This window comes from Mustelus asterias, chromosome 19 (assembly GCF_964213995.1).
Source record: "Mustelus asterias chromosome 19, sMusAst1.hap1.1, whole genome shotgun sequence".
Lineage (NCBI taxonomy): Eukaryota > Metazoa > Chordata > Chondrichthyes > Carcharhiniformes > Triakidae > Mustelus > Mustelus asterias.
The window spans coordinates 59105465-59133182 of record NC_135819.1 but is presented as its reverse complement, the minus strand read 5'-3'; the positions used below and the strand labels follow the sequence as shown (position 1 = coordinate 59133182).

The following is a 27718-nucleotide window of genomic DNA, read 5'->3' as shown; positions in this document are numbered from 1 at the left end:
TCCTCCTGCCTCTAAGCAGTCATGGCTCTCCGTAATGGCATATGAGATGACATTTGGAGCAGAGGGAGGTCAGTCAGGGAGGTGGTGGTGCAGACTGCAGAAGGAAATTTAATACAATAATCACCATGTACATTATCTGAATAGAAAATCCAATGAGCTTCCAGGTCTTTAGAGACTCATGTCTCATTTCAGGACAATACTGGTCAATCCAGGAGGGTTGGGAAACTATGTGAGTGTAGCTTCTGGCTTATGTGGAATGGTGCATTCTTTAACCAGCATCTGTAAAAACAGATAAACCCCTCTACCCAGAAAAATACCATGCAAACTGCTACTGCTCTGTTGAGCCATTCCATGGAAGCCATTTTTTCACCTGTTGCTGCTTTGCGCTCATCTATGTAATCTATGTTTTAAGTTTCAAACAGACTTGGTACATTGAAAGTTGTCTGTAGCTTATAAAACTTTGTATGTTCATGGTTAACATGCAGTGTTATCCATTACAATATTCGTTATTTAGGACAGTCACCAAGAGCTCACTTTTTTGCAGGTGTTCGTGTGTTGGGAAGTCCCATTCGTACAGTTTTCACTGTAATTCAGATACATTGTGTGTGTATTTACTGGTGACCTGTGTTACAAGCAGCTTCCATAAAAGATGAAACAATCTCAGAGCAACATAAGTTTTAACAATCAATCTGCAATATGGCAAAAGTTGTTGAGCATTTTTGTTTATATTTATTAAGAAAGTTATTAAAATATTGGACAGGTCCAGGACTGTGACCATTACAAAAAAGGTGACTGCGACCATTGAACTGAGGAAACAATATCTTAACATTTGATTCTTTGTTCAAAAAAATTAAATGTTACAAAATTAAAACACCCGAAAATGAGCAAACATTTGGCTGGAAATCATGGTCAATTTTTTAACAGTTTATGACTGATAGTGATAATGAACATGATTAAAATAATTTTCTTTGCAGTTGAAGTATCACAAGTGCATCTAAAGATTATATATGGAACTTGTAACTCATCAGTAAAGTGAAAAACAAACATCCAGTCGGTGTAAGGACTTATTACAATGACTTTAATTTGAGAGATTCAATCCAACTCTGGCTTTTAATGCTCAGCATACCACGCATTGCATGAGCCTTGATTAAATGAGCACCTTCTTCTCTACCATTCAGAAAAGCTGAAATCACAGGGGAAAAGATGCATTATTTATTGAAGCAGTTGTACCCAACAATTCATTCTTTCAGCTACATTTGTTTTTGCAAATCTCTTCCCACTGCCCCTCTGCTGTTTAATAAAACATGGCTGTCAATGTTTTGCTCAAATGATCTATTTTTAATGATTTAAGTTACTGATTTACTTTAAGCCTCTTGTGTTTTTGTGGCCTGCGTAGATTTGTTTCTCAAGTCCGCCTGTTAATTTTGACAGAATAACCTTGAAATATTTCAAATACTGGTTTGGTTACAAACTTTTTTTAAAATAAAAACAAATACTCCAAATGCTGAAAATCTGAAACAGAAACAAAGCGCTGAAAATACTCGGCAGGCCTGGTAGTGTACATGGCGAGGAAAAAGTTAATGTTTCAGGTTGATGACGATTCATCGACGTGGAGCTTTAACTGATTTGTTTTCCCCCCCACGATGCTTCCTGGTCTGCTAAATATATTTATACATCTACCTTGCAAATGGATAATGAGCAACACTTTAGAATTTGCATTTTTTAACATTACAGTTCAGATTCAAAGGCATGGAAGTGCCCACCAAGACTGCCCATGGAAATAACATTTTATTCGATTTAATGATACACATTATGCAAATATTTACTCAATGTTTTGAAAAGATTCCAATGCTCAATGTTCTTCAAAACAATTCTAAGCAGGTGTGAAACAAGTTTCAGATTGAAATTAAGTTTTGATTTTTAGGATGATGTGATACAGCACACTGCAATACAAAAACAGTGGGCTATATATCAGTGCCTGCTGTGCACTAGAGTTTTGATAAAGCAAAAAAAAGTAAATTAAAACGGGGGAAAAAAAATAGGAAAAAATTATACTTCAATACACTCAAAAATATTACTATTTAACTTAGGTGAGTATCAGCAGAGTTTGGAAAGAAAGTTATAGAATAGTGATTAATAATGAAACAAAAACAACTGATCGTAGAGATTTGGTTGGGAAAAACTGCAGTTGAATTTTTCAATTATTTTGTTTTAAATTATTTTAGCCAACATTTTGCCAGAGGCAAAAAATTGGTAACCAAATATTGTATAGTGCAGAATTCATTATTTAATGGGGCAGTTTCTCCAAAATGCTAATCTTACAAAAGATGGAAGACAACAATTCAATTTGTTGTATTCACACCAACTTTATATTTATTCCTCTAAAGGTTCATCTTACCATGAATAATTTGGTGATCTTTCTGTGTGCTGCTATCAACATCCTCCAAATGAATCTCAGGACTGACCTCTACTACAGCTCCTGTTAACTGTAGCTCAGCTGTTAGGGCTTTGGGCACTTTTAATGTGATAGAACCTGCCAAGATCAAGACGGTGAAAAAAATTAACATATACACTTCTTAAAAATATAAGTAAATACATCTTAAAAATGTCAGTAACTTAGTCCATGCAGCATAAAGTGGGAAAATGTGGAATTGTCCCATTTGGCAGGAAGAAGAAGAAAAAAAGCATATTATCTAAATGGTGATGGATTGCACCACTCAGATTCAGAGGGTGTCCTACTGCATGAATTATAAAAGGCTAATGTGTAGTTCAGCAAGTACTTAGGAAAGCTAATAGAATGTTATCATTTATTGCAAGGGGATTTGAATATGCTTCTGTTTTACAGGGTACTACTGAGACCATATTTGGAGTACTGTGTACAGTACTGGTCACATTATTTAAGGATGAAAATGTTTTGGAAACAGTTCAGAGAAGATTTACCAGACTACGAGGAAAGGTTGGATAGGCTAGGCTTGTATCTGCTGGTGTTTAGAAGTGTTAAGAGGCAACTTGATTAAAACACAAGATTCTGAGGGGTCTTGACATGTGGATGTGGAGATGATATTGCCTCTTGTAGGAGGATCTGGATTAGGAGTCATCGTTTAAAGATACGAGGCCCTAGGGGTTGAGGCCAAGGTTGGGCATTGCCTTCTGGCAGTATTCTCCCCCGAGGGGGGTGTAAAAGGGGGCGTGCTGCAGCATCAGCTTGGGAGGGTGGGGATTGCCCCTCCAATACTTCCGTTGGGGGGGGGGGGGGGGGGGGAGAGAGGAGGTGTATCCTCCATGGCAGTGGAGGTTGGAGGCGGGTCGGGGGGGTCTCTATCAAATCCCGTCCCATCAGAGTGAGACGCAAACCACGCCCCTAATTTTTTTTTGACATCTGGAGAGAAACACGTGAGTTTTCAGTCAGAACTTGGCAGCTTGCCATTTTTTGGAAAATTCCACCCATTGTCTCAAACCCACTCTTTCTTTCAAACTGAATGCTACGGATGCTGCCACCTACAGAGCATTAAACTCCTAACTCGGTGCACAATACCAGGTCTGGGGTAGCTCTCCGGTTGGAGAAACTATCCCAAAAACATTCAATGAACTCTTCATATAGGTTACCTTGGCCCAAGTGACTTTCCCAGTCTATGGGGGCGATTCTCCCATCCCACTCCACTGCACAAATTTTCTAGCGCAGTAGGCTGGGGGAATCTCGTGGCCGGATCCACACATGCATTCCCGCCATGTCTGCATCTCCCAGCACCGGATTTACAGCACCGATAGATCCAGGACTGAATTCTCCGGGGTTGCTAGCATCTCCCACCCTGCCAGAGTGTTTCACTCCAGCGGGGTTTCAGGGAGCTAGCAGCTTGACCCTGCTGGAGTGAAGGACCCCCCCCCCAAAGGGTCGGGCAACTGGGATTGGTGCCCCCTAGGGAAAGGCACCCTGGCAGTACCCAAGGGGCAAAGTGCCAATGCCCAGGTGACACCTTGGTGGCCTCTGCATTTCAGACTGTGGGAGATCCTAGGCTGAACTCCCACTGAAAAATCCAGCATGAATTACTTACTCTAGCTTTCTCGCGAATTCAACACTTAGAATTTTTTGTGAGAGAATTCCGGCCTGTGATTAAAATCTCCCATGGTTATTGCAGCACTTTCTGGCAAGCTCCAATTATTTCTGATTTTATATTCCACCCTACCATCTGAATATTGTTTGGGGGGGGGGGCTGCACATGATTCCCACAAGTGACTTCTTGTCTTTACCATTTCTCATTTCTTCTTAAAGCATTTCCAGATCCTGGTCATCTTCGGTCGTCCCTCTTTATTGCGCTGTCATTATTAGGTGGCATTTAGCTTCTTTTGTCTTTCCTACGCCTAATTCTCCCAACTAGCAAAGTTCCATTGTGCTACTCTGACTTACAGTAGTTATTATGAATGGGCTCTTTTTGCAATGTTCATCCAGATATTACCCATCACCCAGAATCCTAATGATCCCGTAACAGCAGTTTGTGAAAAGGTTCTACAGGACTTTTGTTTCACCACATATCTGTTGGTGAAGCAGAGCTCCCTGAAATTCAGAGCTCAAGCAACAAAAATCAGTCATAATTTTTAATAATAGATTTTTGGAGTAAACAGTTTTGATGTCTTCCAGTGCCAGTTTTATATGGACACTCAGTCAATTAGATGCTGCTTGAAGAACTCAGAAAATTGACTGTTGGGGCCTGTTATAATGAATTAACATAATTTAAGGCCATCAAAAGGAGGCCAGCACACATTAGAAACTGCCAAAATGTTTCTTCCTGTGAAATCAGGAGTTTAGCACCAAATGCAGGGAGGCCTGATTCACAAGCCTAGCTCTCCATCAGTAAAGGCACGCAGCCAAACATAACATTGGAGAACTGGCTCTTGACTTCCCTCTGTTTACATAAATCCATGTTATGCATATTGAACATTCATAATGCTTCATTGTGACTATTCACCTATCCCAGAAAGAAGTGTATATTTAGGAGATTTTTTTAAAAAACTCACCCCATTCTTTTACACCCCATCAGAAAAGAAAATTGACAAACGTTTCTGATAACTTTAAAGTCCCTTGGGAACTCGAATCCAATTACACTCTTAAGTCTAAGGGTCTAAGATTCGACCTTAATCTTTTGAAAAACAATGCATGTCTGTCGAATACATTCCTTGCTGCTATAACAACATTCAGCTGCTAGAAGATCCTGCACTAAGAGACCAGGCTGCAGAGCCTCAGCAGTCAAACATACTGCTTAATTTAACACCAACATGACTAAATGGTAAGAAAATTATAAGTTCCAGGGGACCTTGCATAATGAATATCAGCGAGGAGTCATATTAAGGGACATTTTATTCAACATATAAAATGATAGCAGAAAATTAACCTGATTATTTTTAAGCCCCTTTAAAAAGGAGCCTCACTTACCAAAGCCGGAATGCATCTTGCAGAATCTAAAACACACGTATTTTTCCCCCATCAGCCTTCTAACCAATTCCACATTCCTGTTTTTCATATTCCTTTCTCAAACAATTCATTTTTTAAAAAAAAGATAGATTCTGCTTCAACAATTTGCAGCAAATATTCCAAATTTTAACCTGTGTTAAAGATTTTTTTTGACCTTCCTCTATTTTTTCTTTAATGTGTTTAAGGTTGTGCCCTCTTGATAATATTTCACTGACGTAAGGAAGCAAACTTGGAAGGGCTCCAGCAAATCCCTCTTAACCTTCTAAGCCCGAGTGAAAAGATCTGTAACTTTTGAAGACTCTCTGTATAACTTCATCAACTAACGAACTCCATTTTAAAAATATTTATTTGATGGAACAAACATGAATTCCAGACATTACACAGAGAACATGTATAACGAAACGTGCTGATTTGATGTTTGAATTGCAGCTAGATGCACATGAACACACACTATCATTCTTCAACATCAACATGGGTATGGACACATGATAAAAATTAACACACTTCTCTGTTGTCTCCATCACTAAATGATGCTGAGGGGACAGGATCTTTCGAGATCAGGGCAGACAATAGTCAAGAAGATCAACGTCACTGCTTCCTCTTTACCATAAACCTTTCTATCTTTCACCAGGCTTGGAGAGTGGAGGAAACCATGTAAAAAAGCAAGAGATCACAGGCTTTTCACTTGGGGAAATTCTTCATGCTGAGAACTTAACGTAAAAGCAGAAACACTATGGTCATTTCTCAGTATGCAAGATCAGATTATTTATTTTAACCAAAGGAAAATGTCACAGTTCTAACAACATGTGCAGAGTCCAGATGTATATCCAGAAGGTCACATCAGGATGTGGTGCTTACTGCTTTCACAGAATCCCTACAGTGCAGAAGGAAGCCATTCGGCCCATCAAGTTTGCACTCACCCTTACCTCAGGCTTATCCTTTAACCCACGTATTTACCCCACTCATCCCCCTAACCTATATATCTTGAGAACTAAGAGGCAATTTAGCATGGCCAATCCACCTAACCTGGACATCTTTGGACTGTGGGAGGAAACCGGAGCACCCGGAGGAAACCCATGTCGACACGGGGAGAATGTGCAATCTCCACACAGACAGTGACCCAAAGCCGGAATTGAACCCGGGTCCCTGGCGCTGTGAGGCAGCAGTGATAACCACTGCACCGCCCTTACATTTGATTGGCAGTGTACAAGCCAAACATCCCCAGATGTTCAACCTCAAATTCAGTGCTTTATGGAAATAAATGTAGATTCTAATGAAAAATCAGCTTTTGTTTCAATGACACCCATTGCCTTGGGACCTCACCACACACTATTTCCTAGCTACTGTCTCCATTGCTCTCCCTGGCATTTGTCTAAGGTTGAACCAAACTGTTTACAATGCTGTTGCCATATTGGACCCACAGTGAGCATCCAACCACATTTTCATTGCATCGCCAAGACCAGTTATCTCCAAAACTGCAACACTGTCACACTCCACCCTGCCTCGACTCATCTGTTGCTGAACCCACATCCTTGCCTTTGTTACCTCTAATCTTGACTATTTCAACGCACTCCTCTCACTCCTTCCAGGAGGCCAGCCTCCCACATTTCATCCTCAGTAAATTTGAGGTCATCCAAAACTCTGCTGCCCACGTCTCAATTCACACCAAGTCCTATTCACCTATCATGCCTGACCTACAGTAATCACAGGCATTTACAGTTAAACAACGCTTTGATTTTAAAATTCTCATTCTTGTTTTCAAGTTACTCCACGGCCTGATCATCCTTACATCTGCAACTACCTCTAGCTCAAAACCAGATAATTCTGTCCCCTTGAGAATCCCTGATCTTAATTATCCCATCACTGGCAGCTGTACTTTCACAATCTCCCCCCACTGACCTCAAACTGCTCCAGCTCTTTTCTTCCTGCTGTAAGATGCTCCTTAAAATCTACCTCTTTGACCAAATTTGAATCTTTCTGTGGATTGGTGTCAAATTGTATTTAATAATCCTCCTCTGAAGCACCTTGGAACACTTTATCGCATTAAAAGGGACAAGCTGTTGTTGTTGCATTGGAGGGAATTACCCCGATAGTCAACTGTCCAAAATTAACGGTTCCCAAACACCTGACTCTGAATCCTCTGACCATCTCATTGACCTGGAATAGTCTGGAACATCAAATATCCCAAATCAAGGGTGTGATCTTACCGGCCCGCAGTGCAGGTCAATCGGCGTAACAAGCCAGGAAGTGGCCAAAAAGCCGGTATCTTCCTGGCCCTGTTTTGGACGTAAAGCCAATTTAAATACCAATATCATAATGCATCCAGGTGATTGGCAGACTGGGGACGGGGAGGGCGGGGCACACATGGCAGGCTGTGGAGAGGATGAGCTGCGGAGGGGGGGGGGGTTGTGATGGGGGCTCATCAGGAAGGTCCTGATGCTCCAATAAGAGACCTGTGTTGCTATGGAGGCGGGGTTACATTGCCACCAATGATGGGGTGGGGGGCATGTCTAAGGGGAGATTGGGGCACCTGCACAATGGCACCCGAACGCTCTGCAGCAGTTGTTGTTGGCAGCGCTGCGGGCCGGTAAGATCACACCCTTGATTTGGGATATTTGATGTTCCAGACTATTCCAGGTCAATGAGATGGTCAGAGGATTCAGAGTCAGGTGTTTGGGAACCGTTAATTTTGGGCAATTAACTATCAGGGTAATTCCGTCCAATACAACAACAACAACAAATGTGCATAGGCTTCCCCCCCACCCCAGCCCCCCCCCAGCGTGAAGTTGTATTCTGTCCAGCAACAGACCAGGTGATGGTAGCCACAGGGTACCCAGATTAAATTTACTGAAATGCACATGCCATATTTCATAGCTGAACACAAGGAGAGAGGCAGCTGTTCTGGCTTTTATAGACTTTGTTTATAAATTTTGATTTTGAAAAACCCTGGACACAAATGATGAGACATAGAGATAGAGATATTCAGAAAAGGAGTAACTGTTGAGAGAAGGGGAAAGGCTCTCTCTGTTTGTGACTGAGCAGAATGCTGGGGAAGTTTGTCTCTGGGCAAAAAGAAGGAACTGCAGATGCAAGGACACTAAGATTCACCCTGGCAAGGCAAGGAGAAGGAATGGGTCTTCTTCCTGGAAGTTGGTTTGGGAATTCTCATAAGACTTAGGGAAAGGACCTTAGACAGTCACTGGATTTTACGATTCAGTGAAATAGGGGGAGAAGTGAACCTATTGGAAGCTGGGAGTGACTTTGGACGGTTTCCTCTAAAGATTGCAATTCTGCTTAGAAAGCATTGTAATCATTCAGCACAGGATTAGAGACTGCCTTAAGACATTAAGAGGCTGGCAAGGCTGGAGTTGTTCTCCTTAGAGCAGAGAAGGCTGAGGGAGGACCTGATTGAGGTGTACAAAATTCTGAAGGGCATAGATAGGAAGAAACCTTTCCCCTTGGTAGAGGTGTCAATAACTAGGGGACTTAGATTTAAGGGAAGGGGCAGGAGATTTAGAGGGGATTTGAGGAAAAACTTCTTCACCTAAAGGGTGGTGGGAATCTGAAACTCATTGCCTGAAAAGGGTGGAGGAGTTGGAAACCCTCAACATTTAAGAAGCATTTGGATGAGCATTTGAAATGCCATAGCATACAAGGATATAGATCAAGTGCTGGAAAATTGGATTAGAACAGGCGCTTGATGTCTGGCAGACACAATGGGCCTCTTACTGTGCTGTAAAACTCTATAGACGGAATCCTACGGCTGTTCACACCGGCGGGATTTTCTGGTCCTGCTGCAGTGAACGGAGATTTGGTCGGGGACCTAATTCTCTGTCCTCGTTGCAGTGAGGAATGAAGAGCCAGTAAGATCATGTCCTCTGACCTGGGAAGCTTTTTCCCAGGTCGGAGGTGACGACCACAAGGGGTCACGGGCTCAAGGTGAGAGGGGCGAGGTATAACTCAGATATCAGAGGGATGTTTTTTACACAGAGGGTGGTGGGGGCCTGGAATGCGCTGCCAAGTAGGGTGGCGGAGGCAGACACGCTGACATCGTTTAAGACTTACCTGGATAGTCACATGAGCAGTCTGGGAATGGAGGGATACAAACAAATGGTCTAGTTGGACCAATGAGCGGCACAGGCTTGGAGGGCCGAAGGGCCTGTTTCCTGTGCTGTACTGTTCTTTGACTGTAGTTTAGAGTATTAGTTGCCGACAAAGTAATATTTAGTCAATGTTAATTTTAGTTCATTTGTCAAAGTGAAAGAGTCCTTTCAGTTGGTCACTGGGAATTCAAATCCTTTTTTAAAAAAAAAGTTAATGATCTCGTCGTGGATCGTAATAATCTCACCTTCTTGAGTCTGCAGATTCACAATTCCCAGCTGGCTGATGTAAATATCTAGATCGCCCTGTTTTGTGGAAGCTGTTAGACTGCCATCTGAGGAATCTACAAGTAAACAATACTTTAGTTGTCACTTTATTTTCATGTAACAATTCCTTTAAAAAAAAAAATTATATGCCATAAAACTGGGGTGTATCAGAGGTTCTTCTGTTATTCGAACTCCCCCAGTACCTTCAGTAGAATGTTAGCTGGAGATCTTCATTGCTTACACAGCACATCGTCCCAGAGAGGGGAAGTGAAAGGTTAAAGTACAGAGGTGAACGTTATCGCTATTTTCTTCTGAACTAATCACAGGAGAGTCGGAGCAGGTTACGATAACGAATGGCGTAGTCAATAGGGTAACTGCAGCGGATCCTCGGGACATCTCTGCAAAGGGATGAGTATATTTATTTACCACCCATGGTTAGTGCAGTAAGCTCACTCGGGAACAGTCCAGTTGGGTATCAATAGTACCAAATTAAACAAATATATAAAATTATGAGTGCAATTTGTTAATAAAGTTAATGGAACTTAGACCAGGCCGGGATAGAGAGGTGGCACAGGAAAGAGGAGGCACAGCTGCACAGGCGGGCTGCTGTAGGCAAGCAGACCGTATTTGAAGCCAAGCAGGTCAGGCTGGACCCCTCATTGCCAATGAAAAGGTAGAAATAAGTTTACAAACAGTGAACACAAAATTGGTTGTGCAGAAGCGGGTTCACAGAATTGGTCATGAACGATAAATGAGCACAGAATTAGTTACACAGGAGACAAGGATAGGAAATGTCAATGGTGGAGGAAAAAGCCATAGCTCTTGATTGGGGGGCAGAGGGTTTCATCATAAAGTTAATAGTAGAACAACAGTCAAAAAAAGTTAAGAAAATGCAAAAGGATGGGTAGAACCAAGAAGGGACCCCTGGGGAACAGAAAAACTAGTGGTTAGTTCAGAAGAAGGACACATAACAGAAAGGGGTAATGGCCGTCACCAGTTTATATTTACAAATGGTTAGACAAATGAATGACAAAATCCAGAATAGTCGGTGGCCTCAGTTTGCAGCAACACCATTGAGTACATAGGGGAGGGGCCACCCCCATACAATAAAACACAGTCATCAACTGCCCCTTTGGGCGAGGACACTAAGCCTATGGACCCTATGGCCATTTAAAAAAATGTATTTATTGGTCACAAGTAAGACTTGCATTAACACTGCAATGAAGTTGCTGTGAAATTCCATTATGATCAGTGAACCAAGTAAATGGGGTAAGATTAAACCTGAATTTGTTGAGGAAGGTGAGGGGACAATGTCACTTTACCCTGAAAGCATAGGAAACTGATTTATAAAATGATAAAGGGAATCCAATAACATACTCGCACTGATATGTTTTGATTTTTGTTGCAGAACATAGTGCATTCTGGTTAATTGTGTGATAAATAATTTTGAGAGTTTAACTAAGCCGGTCGCCACGTTCCCAGACAGGAATAATTTCCACATGAAAACACTCCGGACATTATCCAGTTAGATGCTGCCATGTCTGCAACTCATCTCAGTTAATTACCAATATGAACCAGGAGGATTGTCTTGCTTCTGCTCAAGGTGACACCTCTCTCTCCAATCAAATTTGGCATTCCTTTTTTATTCAAGCTAATCGTCCGCTTTCGCCCACCAGCTCATTCAGGCATTTTCCCTCTCTTCAGTGTTGTTCTAGCTGATGCATTTGTTCCATCCTCTCCATTTGGGGTTATACACTCTTCTCCCTCCCACCACCAGCACCCCTGCACAATCTAACAATCTTTGGGACTCAACTCCACTTTCTTGCTTGCCCCCCATAACCCTCAAATCCCTTCCTATCAAAAATCTATCTAACTCAGTCTTAAATGAATTCAATGACCCACCCATCCTTAAGTCAGTTCAATGACCCACCCACCACTGTTTTCTAGGGAAGAGAATTCCACAGATTAATGACACTCAAAGAAAAAAAATCTCCTTGTTGCCATCTTAAAAAGGAGACCACATTTTAAAACTGAGCCTCCTAATTCTCATCTTCACGGAAACAACCTCCTGGTATCCACCCTCTTCTGTCCCCTCAGGATCTTATATGTTTCAATAAATATTCAAATTGGTTACCTGCCATTGCCAAACATTTAGCCACTAGTGTTGACAACCTGCTTCTGGCAAGATCACCCAGAGGAAGGAACGGCCCATTGCCCTCATTTCCAAATTTGTTCCTGGTCCCGCATTCAAACCTGCCTTTGCAGGAGCCGCAATATTCTGCCTAATGTTTCCACTTCAGGGGAAGGGCTAAACCAGAGACCATCAATAGAAGATAATCACTAAAAGCTAAACAGGGAATTGAGAAGAAGCATCTTTACTGAGTGAGTGATGACAATGTGGAACTTGCTATTACAGGGTGTTATTGAAGTGGATATTGATGCATTTTGAGCGAATCTGCATAGAGGGTGAAGGGAATAGATCATTATGTTCATAGAGTTAGATGAGGAAGGATAACAGCGCGCCCCCCCCCCCCCCCCCCTCCCGAGTCAAACACGAACACTGACAGACTGGTTGGGCTAAATGACCAATCCACTTTTTTTCCTGTGAATTTCCATGTAAAATCCTGAAGCCAGTAATTATATCCAAGATCCTTTAGTGAACTCCAGATAATTTGGCAAGTCTGACAGCATCTGGCAAAAGGACATCAATCTGAAACAGTAACGGTTTCTCCCTCCACAACTAGTGCCTAACTTGAGCACTTCGAACATTTTATTCTTTTTATGTTAGATTTCTAGCACCTGCAGTATTTTGTTTTTGTATCAATGCCACCATTTATTTGGTCTTGGCCTGCATAGCCTGCCCATAGTATGAATTTTTATCTACCTTTAATTGCTCTCTATAGAACGCTTGTTCACCTTATCTTCTAACTCCAGTGCATTCTCTATTCCCTCGCTTCAGTCTATAATCTCAATGGTGGTCTTCAGTAGCCTCAATCAAATCTGTATATCTCCCACACTAAACATGGCACTTCTTTGCCTGTTTTTACAAACTGCCTCAAAAGCCTTTAAGCCCCAACCACAATTTGCCTTTCCATCTTTTCAATCTTTCATATCCTATTACTTCTTGGCACCAGTGTCTCCTTCATATAGAACCTTGTAGCATTTTATCATGCTCACGGCATTATACAAATGCAGATAAAAATTAAAAATGTGTGATGTTTTGAAAATGTGAAGCAAAAATCAGCAAATTCTAGGAATCCAAGAATCAATATTTTAAGATAACCCTTCATCAGATTCTTTGTCCACATCTGCTGACCTATTATGGAATTTCACCATTTTCTGTTTTATGAATGCAAGTTGTTACTATTGTTGAGAAATGCACTGGCCACTAACAAGAACATTATTCATCTACTGATCATATTTTGAACAAACCTAGCGTAATCTCCCGATGCTTAGAAACATCCAGTGGCAAAAATGTTGACTCCTGTTGCACTTAAGCTACAAGCAGAGCAGCTGGAATTGCTCAGTCTCACAAAACTAATGCCAATGTTTGTAATAGATCTTTCGCATCCTTAAGCTGATTCAGTTAATAATGCCAAAATGCATTCTGCCTTGGTCTGGCCAATCTTGCTTGCTGCTACCATCTTTTCCTCAAAACCTTGCTTTTCTACACTTGTAAAAGTTTTCCTTCCTGCCCTACTTAGAAAAAAGAATGGCAGGAAAATCAGTTTATAGCTGGCAGCAATATTGCTGAGTTTGTGATTTTTAGCAATAGGAGTGCAATGGCAGGCTAATTAAAATTCGCATGATGCAATGATTGGTTAGGTTGGTGCTTTTAGTTTAATACCAGTGGTGTAGCATGGCATCAACACCAGTAAAGTCAAGTCACCTTTACCAGACAATATGCAATGTTTTACTCTATGATGGCAAGGGAAAGTTACCAATAACCACAATTTTGTTTAAATTTCCAAAATTGAATTATTTTCACTTTAACTTCACCAAATGCAAATATTACATTCACAGTGAAAAACTCCTAGGATTTTATAAAACTGCTGCTGTGGAAGAATACAATTTATTGGTGGTTAGCACTGCTGCCTCACAGTGCCAGGGACCCACGCTCAATTCCTGGCTTGGGTCACTGTCTGTGCAGAGTCTGCACGTTCTCCCCGTGTCTGCGTGGGTTTCCTCCAGGTGCACTGGTTTCCTCCCACAGTCTGAAAGACATGCTGGTTAGGTGCATCGGCCATGCTAAATTCTCCCTCAATGTACCTGAACAGGCGCTGGAGTGTGGCAACTAGGGGATTTTCACAGTAACTTCATTGCAGTGTCAATGCAAGCCTATTTGTGACACTAATAAATAAACTTAAACTTTATTAGCAGAACAATGTATTCTTCTAGTCTGTCTGCAACCACTAATCTCATTTCTGGGAGATTCACATTCTGTGAAATATTTTTTGAAATGTCACTGGCTTCAAAACTGTTAGTTTTGTCACATTCTTGGCATTGCTTGTTATGAGGTACAGTCATGCCACATTTGTTGATGCAGGCTGATTGATCTCAAGGCTAATCAATGCAAATCTATTTGGAATACTGCAAGTAAATAGTAAATAGTTTTAATCTGTAAAGTCATACAAGAGAACAATGTGTGCCATTTGATTTTTAATTTCAGTACCTAACCAATTAGATTGATATACAGCATAGCCCAACAAACATTGACAGACCCAAACTGTGGAACACTATTGCCCAAGTTAGAACTGAACACATTTAAAAATAAGGCACAGGACAGCATAAAATTAGACATTCCAAGTTTGAACTTGCATTAGATGTTTAGCCAAAGTAATGAATCAAAGGGCCCGGCTGTAGTAAATGGAGACTTGACTGAGTGCCAAATTCTTCATTCTCACTAGTGGTGGCAGCAGCAGGGTGTGAATGCCAGAGAAATCATTATACGGTAAAGCAGTTTCAAACTTTAAACGTGTTTAGAAATTATGATGGATGTTTGCTAAACAGAACTTTGGAAATTTGGTGGGTAATTTGTATGATCAAGGAAACAACCTACTACTAGTGAATCCCTCCATTTTGTGTACCATGGTTTTATTTCCTGAACAATAAAGCTTTTATCCTTAAAATGGGAGTGTATTCTCCTTCTGCTATTTTAATGTGATGTGTCACAATTTGCATGAAATTCACACATTCTTCTTTGTCCGAGAGCATAAAAATGCCTCATCTTTTACAGAACGCTAACAATTTTCTTAGGGTGGGATTCTCTGACCATGCCTGCCATCCATTTTTTGCTGAGCCACTGAATCTCCCATGGTATGTCCAGCCAGGATGGGGCCAGAAAATCCTAGCCTTCGTTTTGTTAAAACAAACCGAGCAGATATCTTTAATAGCAAACGTCATCAGGAGCCACTAATAGGGGCCGTGTCTTTTTTGGAGCATCTAATTTGCCCCTAACATCTCAGAGAACTGGCCGTTCCAGCAAATGTTCACACTAATTCCATCATAATTAAAATTATGGTGGAATTATGAACTAATATGAGAAAAGCGAGACGGTTTCTTACCTACTGTAACAGCACCAGCATCAGTCCGAATTGTAACATTTCCTGCAAATAGAGCATAAAAAATTCTATTAGGCCTTTCGAAGAAGAAAAATATTATGAAAAACTTATTTATGTCTTAGTAACGGCACAATCGTTCTGATTAGTAAAAAGTGACAACTTGGCTTTATTCCTTTGAAACTGTCTACAGAACAGAACGAAAGAACCTCTGCTACCTAGATTAACAATGTGAAGACATATTGGCTTGCCTTCCAAGTACCCATTTTATTTTCAATCTTTTTATATTAATAGTTAGACAAAGAGATAATCTTACAAAAAAGCTGAATTTGTTCAGCTCAAGCTTAATTGACTCAAGAAACATCTGATTTAGAAGGAGAATCACACATTCCACACAGTGCAGGAGGAGGTCATTTGGACCATCAGGCCTGCACCAACAATCCCACTTCGGCCCCATCCCCCTAACCTCATGTATTTACCCTACTAGTTCTCCTGGCACTAAGGGTAAATTTAGCATGGCCAATCAACCTAACCCGTACATTGTTTGGACAATGTGCTTGCAATAGCTGAATACCTCAGGACATTTAAAGGAGATATGTCACTGGCATCATTGTGTGATAGTATATGTAAATGTTAGACCTGAGTGTTAGTAACTGCTGATGGATGAATGTTGGGGCTGTGATGGATTGAGTGACACAAGAAATTGATGGTTTGGTGAGTATGAAATATTAGTTGCCAGCAATCCCGCTTCTCTCTTTTCTCCCCGAGTGTGACTGGATAGGTCACAGTTCTTGCATATCTGAAAGCATGAAATTAGATGGGGACGTCTAGGATGAGGGAGTGGGATAGGAGTGTAAAGCAAGGAGGTCCATGGTCATGCCAGCTGCAGCTTGTACATCATGCCAGATAGCAGTTTGATGGTGACATGGGAGTTGAGAAGGCCATAAAGCAGTAAATCAAATAATTGGTCCCCCTCCCCAGTTCTCTTTTTCCTGGAAGAGAGAGAGGCAGTATGCCAGTGATTTAGAAGCAGAGGTAGGCCACTCGGCTCTTCAAGTCCACGCTGCCAATCAATAATATCATAGCTGATCTGACTGTAACCTCCCGTCTGCTCCCAGTAACTTTTCATCCCTTTGTTTATCAAGAATCTATCTACCCCTGCCTTATAAACATTCAAGGACTCTGCTTCCACTGCCTTTTTGAGGAAGGGAGCTCTAAAGACTCACTACTCAAAGAGAAAACAATTCTTCCCAACTTGTATGTTTCAGTCAAGTTACCTTTAACTCTAAACTCCAGCGGATACAAAACCTGGCCTGCCCAATCTTTTCTCATAAGATAACCTGCTCATTCCTGTTCAGTAAACCTTGTTTGAACAGCTTCTAAAGCATATACATCGCCCCTTAATAAGGAGACTAATACTGTAGACAGCATGCCAGATGTGGTCTCATCAGTGTCTTATACAACTGAAGTAACCTCCCTACTTTTGTATTCAATTCCCTCGACAATAAATGATAACATTCTATTAACTTTCCTAATTATTTGCTGTATCTGCATACTAGTCTTTTTGCAATTGATGTACTAAGAGACCCGAATCCTGCTGAACCTCAGAGCTCTGCAATGTCTCACCGTTTAGATAATATGCTTCTTTTTAATTCCTCGTCCCAAAATAAGACAATTTCCCATTTGCCCACATGGCTTCATATTTCAATGCTGAAAGGGATATGCAGGTGGTGTTCGGAGAAATGCTGTCTGAAAAGCTGTGGTGGTGATGTCCACCTAGGGAAAAGCCTCCCCCTCGCTTTTCCTTCCTGTAACCTTCATTCAATTTGGTCACATTGCAGCCCCAGATACACAGCATGCCAGAAGCCGGTTAAAGCCTTTAAGGCTCCTGCAATGCCTGCACCAGTGGTGTTATGGAGTCCAACTTTGTGGCTACACTGTTTAATGAAACAATTTTTTATTCTTGTGCTTCATTTCGATCTGGAAAATGTATTAGTTCAAAGGCATTACAGAATGAAATGTGTGTTCAATCTCAAATGATAGTTCTTACATTTTACAACATGAGTTCTTTCTGGTTCTGGCTGGCAAAGACCCAAAACCATAAAGACACTATCTAAATTGTTTAAGACTTTAGATTTGGGTATTCTGAAATGTTCCCAACTTAAGCTTTATGTACCTCACATATTGATACAAGTGAAAATTCTATAAAATTGTTTGCATGTGGCAACTTCTAAACTTCGTAATTTCCAAAACAAAATTAATGGGCTTTCCATGGTCTTGCTACTTCCCTTTTTAACAGAAGAGCATGTGATTAGTTGCAATACTGTGAATCATAATGGCCATATGGCGCTCGACTCATCGATCAACAGTTCTGACGCGCCACAGCGGAAAACCGCACCGACCTCCTCAGAAGACAAACACGGGACATGGTGGACAGAGTACCCTCCGTCGTCCAGTACTTCCCCAGAGTGGAGAATCTACGGCATCTCCTCCGGAGCCTTCAACATGTCATTGATGAAGACTAACATCTCGCCAAGGCCATCCCCACACCCCCACTTCTTGCCTTCAAACAACCGCACAACCTCAAACAGACCATTGTCCGCAACAAACTACCCAGCCTTCAGGAGAACAGTGACCACGACACCACACAACCCTGCCACAGCAACCTCTGCAAGACGTGCCGGATCACCGACACGGATGCCATCATCTCACGTGAGAGCACCATCTACCAGGTACACGGTACATACTCTTGCAACTCGGCTAACGTTGTCTACCTGATACGCTGCAGGAAAGGATGCTCTGAGGCATGGTACATTGGGGAAACCATGCAGACGCTATGACAACGGATGAATGAACACCGCTCGACAATCACCAGGCAAGACTGTTCTCTTCCTGTGGGGGAGCACTTCAGCGGTCATGGACATTCAGCCTCTGATCTTCGGGTAAGCGTTCTCCAAGGTGGCCTTCACGACAGCGCAGAGTCGCTGAGCAGAAACTGATAGCCAAGCTCCGCACACATGAGGACGGCCTAAACCGGGATGTTGGGTTTAGGTCACACTATCAGTAACCCCCACAGCTTGCCTCCTGGACTTGCAGAATCTCACTGACTGTCCTTTCTGGAGACAATATACATCTCTTTAACCTGTGCTTAATGCTCCCTCCACTCACATTGTCTGTATCTTTAACACCTGGTTGGGTGTAGAGATTCGCATTCTAATCAGTATTCTGTAACTTGATTTTGTGTCTCTGTGCCCTGTTTGAGAGCAGATTGCCACTCCATCTGACGAAGGAGCAGTGCTCCGAAAGCTAATGGTATTTGCTACCAAATAAACCTGTTGGACTTTAACCTGGTGTTGCTAAAACCCTTATTGTGTTTACCCCAGTTCATCGCTAGCATCTCCACTTCTATGAGATAGCCAGTTACTTATCCAATTGGCCAAATTTCCCTCTATCCCACACCTCCTTACTTTCTTCATGAGCCGACCATGGGGAACCTTACCAAACGCCTTACTAAAATCCATGTATATGACATCAACTGCTCTACCTTCATCTACACACTTAGTTACCTCCTCAAAGAATTCAATCAAATTTGTGAGGCAAGACTTACCCTTCACGAACCCGTGCTGATTATCACGGATTAAGCTGCATCTTTCCAAATGGTCATAAATCTTATCCCTCAGGACCTTTTCCATTAACTTACCGACCACCGAAGTAAGACTAACTGGCCTATAATTGCCAGGGTCATTCTTATTTCCTTTCTTGAACAGAGGAAGGACATTCGCCACTCTCCAGTCCTCTGGCACTATCCCCGTGGACTGTGAGGACCCAAAGATCAAAGCCAAAGGCTCTGCAATCTCATCCCTTGCCTCCCAAAGAATCCTAGGATATATCCCATCTGGCCCAGGGGACTTATCAACCCTCAGGTTTTTCAAAATTACTAATACTAAAATTACTAATACACCTTCCCTCAGAACATCTACCTCCTCCAGCCTATATCCCATTCTCATCCTCAAAAACATGGTCCCTCTCCTTGATGAACACTGAAGTATTCATTCATCGCCTCTCCTATCTCTTCTGACTCCATGCACAAGTTTCCACTACTATCCTTGACCGGCCCTAACCTCACCCTGGTCATTCTTTTATTTCTCACATAAAAGAGTAAAAAGCCTTGGGGTTTTCCTTGATCCGACCCACCAAGGACTTCTCATGCCCCCTCCTCGCTCTCCTAAGCCCTTTTTTAGCTCATTCCTTGCTACTTTGTGACCCTCAAGTGACCCAACTGAACTTTGTTTTCTCATCCTTACATACACTTCCTTTTTCCTCTTGACAAGACATTCAACCTCTTTTGTGAGCCATGGTTCCCTCACTCGGCCATTTCCTCCCTGCCTGACAGGGACATGCCTATCAAGGGCACGCAGTATTTGTTCCTTGAACAAGCTCCACTTTTCATTTGTGCCTTTCCCTGAGTTTCTGTTCCCATCTTATGCTCCCTAATTCTTGCCTAATCACATCATAATTACCCCTCCCCCAATTATAAACCTTGCCCTGCCGTAAGGCCCTATCCCTCTCCATTGCAATAATGAAAGACACCAAATTATGGTCACTATCTCCAAAGTGCTCACCCACAACCAAATCTAACACTTGGCCCGGTTCATTACCCAGTACCAAGTCCAATGTGGCCCCACCTCTTGTCGGCCTATCCACATATTGTGTCAGGAAACCCTCCTGCATACACTGTACAAAAACTGCCCCATCTGAACTATTCGACCTATAAAGGTTCCAATCAATGTTTGGAAAGTTAAAGTCACCCATGACAACTACCCTGTGACCTCCACACCTATCCATAATCTGCTTTGCAATTTCTTCCTCCACATCTCTATTATTATTTGTGGGCCTATAGAAAACCCCCAACAACGTGACCGCTCCTTTCCTATTTCTAACTTCAGCCCATATTACCTCAGTAGGCAGATCCCCCTCGAACTGCCTTTCAGCAGCTGTTAAACTATCCTTGATTAGTAATGCTACTCCTCCACCTCTTTTACCACCTTCCCTACTCTTACTGAAACATCTCTACCCCGGAACTTCCAACAACCATTCCTGTCTCTGTTCTAACCATGTCTCTGTAATGGCCACAACATCGTAGTCCCAAGTACCAATCCACGCTCCAAGTTCACCTACCTTATTCCGGATTCTCCTTGCATTGAAGTAGACACACTTCCATCCACCTTCCTGTCTGCCAGTACACTCCTGCGACCTTGATACCCTCCTCAGTACCTCACTACACTCAACACTGGCTTCTGGACTCGTTTTCCCATCCCCCTGACAAATTAGTTTAAACCCCCCCCCCGAAGAGCCATAGCAAATTTCCCTCCCAGGATATTGGTGCCCCTCTGGTTCAGGTGCAACCCGTCCTTCCTGTTTGTACAGGTCCCACCTCCCCCAGAATGTGCTCCAATTATCCATGTAACTGAAACCCTCCCTCCTACACCATCCCTGCAGACACGTGTTTATCTGCACTCTCTCCCTGTTCCTCAACTTGCTAGCACGTGGCACCGGCAACAAACCAGAGATGACAACATGGTTTATCCTGGCTCTCAGCTTCCACCCTAGCTCCCTAAATTCCTGTTTTAAATCCCCGTCCCTTCTCTTACCTATGTCGTTGGTACCGATGTGTACCACGACTTGTGACTGCTCCCCCTCCCCCTTAAGGATCCTGAAAACACGGTCCGAGACGTCACGGACCCTGGCACCCGGGAGGCAACATACCATCCGTTGGTCTCTTTCGCTGCCACAGAACCTCCTATCTGTCCCTCTAACTGTCGAGTCCCCAATAACTATTGCTCTCCCTCCCTTCCCTTCTGAGCCACAGGGACAGACTCAGTGCTGGAGATCCGGTCACCGTGGCTTACCACTGGTAGGTCCCCCCCCCCCCCCCAACTGTATCCAAAAAGTGGTATATTTGTTGCCGAGGGGAACGACCACAGGGGATCCCTGCACTGACTGCTTCCTCCCAGCCCCTCTCACCGTCACCCATCTATCTTCATTTTCCAGAGTAACTACATCCCTGAAAGTTCTATCTATGACCACCTCTGCCTCCCGAAGAATCCGAAGTTCATCCAGCTCCAGATCCCTAACACGATCTTCAAGGAGCTGGAATTGGATGCACCTCCTGCAGGTGTACTCAGCTGGGACACTACTGGTGTCCCTCACCTCAAACATCCCACAGGGGGAACATTGCACTGCCTGCACTGACATCCCTGCTAACTCCCCTTACTAAGAAACGAAAGAGAAAAAAAAAGGTTCCCTGCTCTCACTCCGAGTCCTTTTTTTTTTAGGTTAAAGGAGGGGGGAGGGTGGGAGACTCTAAACTGAGATTAAACCCAAACAAATGCTGTGTTGGAGAGTCGATGCAGATTTGATGGGTTGAATGGCCTCCTTCTGCACTATAGGAAATCTATGTAATGTACCTTTAGAGACCTGTATTTTGCCCATGGAAGGTAAATAACAAAAAAAAACATTCAGAATTGCATCTTTCTTCTGCATCACAGAATGTCTTTTAAAACAGTATTTTGAGGGATCTGTGCTAATGGGAAATGCACAGAACGAAAACCACAACATAAGTGAGCCATGAATAATGTATTCTGTTTTGCTGGAAGAGGCCCTCAATTTCATGCATGAACAAAAATGACGTGTCTCGGCAACTAGCCTCATATTGTCGGCACTGTGGATTAAACCAACTGGGAGCAATGCACTGGGACTAACACCACATAGCAAACACTGTCCAACATAAATTTCTGATTCTTATTTTTAAAAAACCTTCAACAATGGTCTTCTTGAGCAACTGAAGCTGTCACTATTTTTCCTCGGAAAGTAGGAGGTTGTTGCCATGTTCTGATTGGAACCAAATATTATGTTCTGATATTTTGCTCTGCATTGCTTTTATGAAATGTCAGATGTTAAGTTATGTAAGTTATGGCAGCATTTCTTTCAGTTAGATACCACTATTCTATTTTTTATCATCCTGAACTGTTTTCAATTGCATAGGAATCTCCACTTCAGATCTCTATTAGCAAATCTGGTCTGAATTGGAAGCCTATTAGGGGAACCACAAAACAAAGTTTGTAATAGTCGTACATCGGGTAGGGGTGGGGAGGGGGTCCCGCTCCTGTTTTTGTAGTGGGCAGGGTCAGCCCAAGAAGAAAATCTCCTGAGATATCCAAATCACGTTTCATGCTGACGAAAAACTGTGATGCAATGGTCCCCATCCCCTGCCACTGACATAATGGGATTCCTGATGTTCAACATTGGTAACATCATTCCATACATTTACACATCTCATTATCAGGCCTCTATGCCTGAAACAGATGGACCTGCACAAAGCAATGGAGGCCAATAGCAAGCCAAGAATTCAGAAGGCCAAGCTAATGCAGCTGATCCGGTGTTGGATATCTTATCAATGGTGGCCTTTTGAGAGAGGCGGTTACCAAGGAATGGGAAGTTCCCAACATATTCCAGAGTCTCCCGTTTAACTGATATAGGAAGTGAAATATTTGACTAACCAGGTCTGGGTTGTTATGATAATAAAAGCGAATTACTCAGCGGAGGCCAGGAATCCGAAATAAACCAGAATATATTGGAAAAATTCAGGAAGTCTGGCAGCAAATGAGAGAAACCTGGTGTTGTTAAAACTCTTACAGCAAATGAGAGAAACAGTTAGCATTTTGAATCCATACAACTCTTCTTCAGAGCGAAGAAGCTGATTTAATAAGAGTTCTACCTGGAAACATTTAAGGACAAGACAAACCTCTTGTATGCAGAATTAAGAAATTGAGAGTGGCTTGCAAATCCTGAGAGGACTGGGCAAAGATGCAGTCAACTGCAAACTATATAAATCATGCATGTCTATGGTAGTCAGTATAGTTTTGGTATGGAGGCAACTGAGGTTAAAGAGTTTTCCACCTAGGTAGTACTTAATACTGAAAAACAGAGGACAGTTTATCTTTGATGAGGTAAACAGTATGGGGGCTAACAGCTTGACACCAATTCAGATTTTAAAAGAGACTGTTTCAGCTTTCCCATTTAAGACAGTTGTAGTCATGTCATCATGAAGCAGTTGCAGAATTGGATAAAGTTGCAGGATTGTGATAAAGCTTCTCAGACATTTCAATCTCTGGAGCACAATCCCCAGAGCTTTTGAATTTATTTGAGTCAAATGCTTTGGTCAGGTCGATAAATGAAGAGTTGCTGATATTGCTTTCAACTTATTTCTTGAATTTATCTGACAACAATGACCATGTCAGAGGTTCCTCTGGAAGGTCTGAAGCAGTGTCGTGAGAGGATTCCCTCACCCAGAGGAAATAGGTGATTCAGCAGAACACATCAGGATTTCCTCCGCTATGGACAAGGAGGGAAATGCCTCAATAGTTTCCACAGCATGATTTTTCTCCATTCTTTGGAGATATTTATAACTGTTGCTTTCTTTAAGTCGGGGATTTGGGTTGAGGGGCAGGGAGTGGGGGAACCTCTTTTTCCTCCCAAATTTGTAGGGAAAGTGCACAGAGTCTTGACTTGAGCAAAAGCTCACCAGCTTTGAAGACATCAGCTAGAATACCATCGGGGACACAGGCTTCATTGTTTTTCACTATTCATTGCTTACTGCAGTTCTGCAATGGTGGTTCACCCATGAATTCTACCACATGGCAATAACCTGGAGAGTGTGTATCAGCTACCAGTTTATGGTTGAGGAATTGTTGAAAATTTTCTTTCCAGCCTCAACAAATGGTAGTGTTATCCTTAAGCAGAGAGACACTGCCTGATGAACAAAGGGGCTTTTGTCCATTGATTTGTGTATAGATGCTTGGTGGCTTCTAAAAGGTTTTTGTATGTCATGACAGTTAGCATACTGTTACATCTCTCAAGATTTCTCTACCCACTACTTGTCATTTATCTTCCAGATTTATCTTTGGGTGTCAGTTTTGAGCTGTTGGAATTCTGTTTGCAGCCTTTGGTTGTTATGCCAAGCAATGAAAATTGAATGTTTATGCTCCTGGAGGTCACATATTCTGTATTGTTTTCTGCAGGTTTTCACTGAACCAGTCCTGGCAATGACAATGCTCAAATCCAATGGTTTAGACTTTATTGATCCCACGTTTCCAAAATGAGTTGCACGTGTGAAGATTTTGCAGATTTGTTGTGAGCTGAATTTGGACTTTCTTTCTTTGAGGCTGAGACATTGATTTTCTTGCAACATCTTGGTGCTAGGTGAATGTTCACCACAGATTGACCGCCTTGCGGGCATCAATCCCCTGGCTGGCTTGAGTGAAACAAACATCACTTAGATCTTTGACTTGAACAATTACATAATCCAGGAGGTGCTAGTCCTTTGATCTCGAATGCCTTCATGTGGTTCTCTATTTACCCAATTGGCGAAAGAGTGTGTTATAAAAGGCTATGCTGAGCACACTGTCAACAGGACACCAATTACCTTAGTTTTTCGCATGGCATTTTTCCAATGGTCCCTCTCCAGAAATGAGAGTCACAGCCTTCCTTGGATGATCTTTTCTTCTTTAGTGTGGAGAACTTTTCCTTAATATCTTCATCAGAGTCATGGGTCAAGGCATAAGTGCTGATGGATTAAAGCCGAGTTGAGCTCCTGGGCAAGAGGTATTTTTTTAAGGAGTTTGTTAATTTCAGAATCACGAATGCATGAATGTCTGAGCCTCCTGAGGCACTGATGTTCAGTTGTGTGTGTGTGTGTGTGTGTGTATGTGTGTGTGTGTGGGTGGGGGGGGGGGGGGGGGGGGGGGGGAAGAGAGAGAGAGAGAGGAGGAGAGAGAGAGAGAGAGAGAGAGGACAATATGTGCGTGAACACAACAAAGATTAAAAACATTGAACAAAAAACTTTTGCAGATGGTGGAAACACTCAGCAGATTAGGCAAAAACAAACATACGGTTGATATTTTGGGTCAGGATCCTTCAACTGAACAGATAAATGAAAACCACAACATAAGTGATCCATGAGTAATGTATTTTGTTTGCTGGAAGAGGCCTTCAATTTCATGCATGAACAAAATGACGTGTCTCGGCAACTAGCCTCATTGTCTGGGAGCAACACACTAGAACTAACACCACATAGCAAACACTGTCCAACATAAATTTCTGATTCTGATTACAATAAAATGACATCAGCACTTATGCCTTGACCCAAGCTGAAACATTAACCTAACTTTTTATTTTCTCTCTCCTCAGGTGCCATCTGACCTATTTATAGAGCCTTGGTGAGACCACACCTATTTGATCTATTTACCCAAGGAAGGATATAATGACAGAGGGAGTCAGTAAAAGCTCACCAGCTAATCCTTGAGATGGTGGGATTATTCTATTTTAGATTGAGAAGATTGTGCCTGCACTCTTTAGAATTAAGAAGAATGAGGGGTGATCTCATTTAATATTTCAAAATTCTTGCAGGGTTTAACAGGGTAGATGCAGTAAGGATGTTTCCCCTATGTTTTCTGTTTTTATTAAAGATTAAGCGTGAACAGATTAACACCATATGATTTTCTCCCGCATCTCACAGGAGGACAAAGCTGAAGACATTCGAACCAATCATCAGCATATGAACATAAGACGAATAAGAGTACATAGTTCAATGTTGCAAACCTGCTATAAAATAACTGCAAATACTAATTCACTGTAAACTTCAATTTATATCCCATAAATCACAGATTATTAGATGTACTGCAATCACAATCCCAGCAGAAAATTAATTTAATGGAGTCTCTCCATTTCATAGTGCAGTTTCAAAATATTCACGACATGCTGGAATGCATTACCCACGTAACTCGTTAATACACAAGTCAAGAAGCCAGGTTTCAAAGTAAGAACTCCAGAACAGCCAAGTACTATCACACTGGACAGCAGAAATGCGAGGTTGGATCCAGCTGTGACAAATAGCAACTGATTCACACAATAAAAGGGGCAGATAGGAGAAGACACCGAGACACTACAAATGCCGAAAAGGTTCGTCCAACTGGGACACTTCACAATCCAAAATCAGCTTAAACGTAATCTACTGAAATTCCTATGAAGCTGCTTACTAGGACTTCTGACCTCAGAGTAGATCCATGGTGGGAAGAAACTTCCAAAATGGTGGACCTCAACAAGTTGGAAAACAAATTGCTACATTATCAGTAAATCTTGCAAGCAAGATTCTATCTTTTCAGAATACTTGAATGGGCAAAGTATATTCCCTTGCATTATCCTTTAAAACCAAAAAGACCTGTGCTTCCGCCCAAAACTCAGATTTAGAAATCTAATCACGATTCTTCCTCGTGGGTATGAGTGGGATGTTGGTCACATTGATGCACAATGCTAATTCTAACTTGCTGTCAGATAAAACTTTTGAATTCCAACGTATCATCTAAAATTTGCCAACATAACCAAATAATGTTAACACTGGAATCTTACAGAATATAAACAATAGTGAAACTCTCATCTCAAATGTGTCATTAGTTCAGTCTAACTGATTATAATTTGCTCTTTTCCAAATAATGTAGCTCGAGTTAAAAACTGAGTTTCCTGTAAACCAAGAACCAAAGTTGCCCTTTCAGTTACCACAGCAGCATTGAATTTTCTCGCTCTGAAACCTCAGGAGCCAGATTGTCTTTGAGAGATGCTAGCTGCACCAGGAATCCATATAAATATATAACAGGATGTTTTTGGGGAAAGCTACATCGATGAGCAAAATTGTAGTTTCAGTGCTACTTTAGTGATGAATCCTCCAGTAAGGAAAATCCAGCACAGCATGTCAATAATTTCAGCATTGTATTTGCTGATTTAGTAACAAAACAGTATCCACACTGCTTCTGTCCACTTCCAAATGCCTGGCACAGGTGCCATGTGCGTATACTGGAAGTGTACAGCAATCATAACATCCAACACCAATTTGACACTAGCGTACTATTTTACACCTCACCACTCTAGTTAATACCTTCAATTAACACACACAGCTGAACTTGCGTTTAGCAACATGAAGGACCTCCTTCCATTTAAAAGGACCAATAATGTGCAGGTTAGTTCCTGATTACTTTCTACTGGCTCGACTCTGAGTTTGTGGAAGTGCTGGGTGATTGCAGGAATAGCTAACAGTTCGTAAAATTTACAGGCTGTGGTGCTGCAGGTTTTGCTTATAACTGCAAAGGCTCGGAGCACATTGCATGATCCATCATTGGGATTATAGTAGCAGTCCCCCTTGAGCTACAGCATGAGTGGGAGATGATGCAGAGGCAACAAAGAATTCAAGCTGCTTGCAGAGTGAGGCAGGAGGA

General features: G+C 42.1%; 1 protein-coding gene across 3 annotated transcripts in view; it reads right to left on the bottom strand.

The window, feature by feature from the left end:
• Positions 1-706: 706 nt before the first annotated feature.
• Positions 707-27718, bottom strand: part of fam185a (family with sequence similarity 185 member A) — a 67645-nt gene continuing 40633 nt past the window's right edge. For 2 of the 3 annotated variants that reach the window (XM_078235625.1, XM_078235624.1), the window contains 4 exons: positions 15399-15440; positions 9816-9911; positions 2399-2533; positions 707-1183 (listed from right to left, as the gene is read on the bottom strand). In XM_078235625.1, coding sequence (XP_078091751.1) covers positions 1068-1183; positions 2399-2533; positions 9816-9911; positions 15399-15440 — 389 coding nt within the window. In that variant the 3' untranslated portion in view covers positions 707-1067. Of the gene's footprint in view, positions 1184-2398; positions 2534-5971; positions 6100-9815; positions 9912-15398; positions 15441-27718 lie in introns of all 3 variants that reach the window. The other variant, XR_013500185.1, reaches the window with a different exon arrangement.